This window comes from Nicotiana attenuata, unplaced genomic scaffold (assembly GCF_001879085.1).
Source record: "Nicotiana attenuata strain UT unplaced genomic scaffold, NIATTr2, whole genome shotgun sequence".
Classification (NCBI taxonomy): domain Eukaryota; kingdom Viridiplantae; phylum Streptophyta; class Magnoliopsida; order Solanales; family Solanaceae; genus Nicotiana; species Nicotiana attenuata.
Window position 1 is genome coordinate 161,335 of NW_017671561.1, and position 883 is coordinate 162,217.

The 883-nt window shown below is 31.4% G+C and overlaps 1 protein-coding gene across 1 annotated transcript in view; it reads right to left on the reverse strand.

Moving 5' to 3' along the window:
* Positions 1-883, reverse strand: part of LOC109209003 (protein MIZU-KUSSEI 1-like) — a 2,292-nt gene continuing 1,409 nt past the window's right edge. Inside the window, exon 2 of the mRNA XM_019372172.1 lies at positions 1-537. Within this exon, the coding sequence (XP_019227717.1) occupies positions 193-537 (345 nt within the window). The 3' untranslated portion in view covers positions 1-192. The remainder of the gene's footprint in view (positions 538-883) is intronic.

The window sequence follows — 883 nt, forward strand, 5'->3', positions numbered from 1 at the left end:
TTGAACAAATAATGCTGACAGTTGAGCATGTATAATAGTCAAACTACTAATAAAGACCTACAATATAATGTAAGTAATTGATATCTACATATAAAGGTAGTAAATTACCCTCACTAATAATTTTTAGAGGGTTCCAATTAAATTTAAACTAATAATTAAAGACCCAAAGATCATTGTATAATAACTAATCGATCATATCCTTACAAAGAAAATACTCAATTCAGGTCCATCATTTGCATCTGGGCTCAACATGTATAGTGTTTCAGCATCTTTTGATTTAACCACACGTTCAAAATGTGCCCTCATATACGTCATCTCGCCGTCCGGTCCTTCCACGTCAGATTTTCCCGGCAACACGCCGGCGCCCATAGAAACCGGTTTGAGAATCTCCATCACATTGAGATCTTCTTCTGTAGCTTCTCTTTTCACACCATAGCCACTTTTTTTGCCATTACAATACATGCTCCATAATGGCTCTTCAAGAAGATTTATCTTCTCCTTTTTGTCTCTTTTTTCGCATTCTAAAGCAATCCTGACCTAACCAAGGAAATATATATATATATATATATATATATATATATATATATATATATATATATAGGTGGTGTTATCAGAAACTATATTATAAAGTAGAAATGACACTGACCATTTCAAAAGGACTGTTATTTAGGAATTAGCCAATGCGGCTTGAATTGTAGTTTTTCAATTTAATTTTTCGATACAAAAATATCATGAATTGTCTTTAAATTATGATTTTTAGTTCAAATTTAGGACAAAATTAGTACTGACTAATTTCATCTTAACTAATTGCAGGTCCGATATTTTAGCTAAAAGAAGCTTAGAGAAAAACTACTTTGTAGATGTTTTACTTTATTTCCTTACC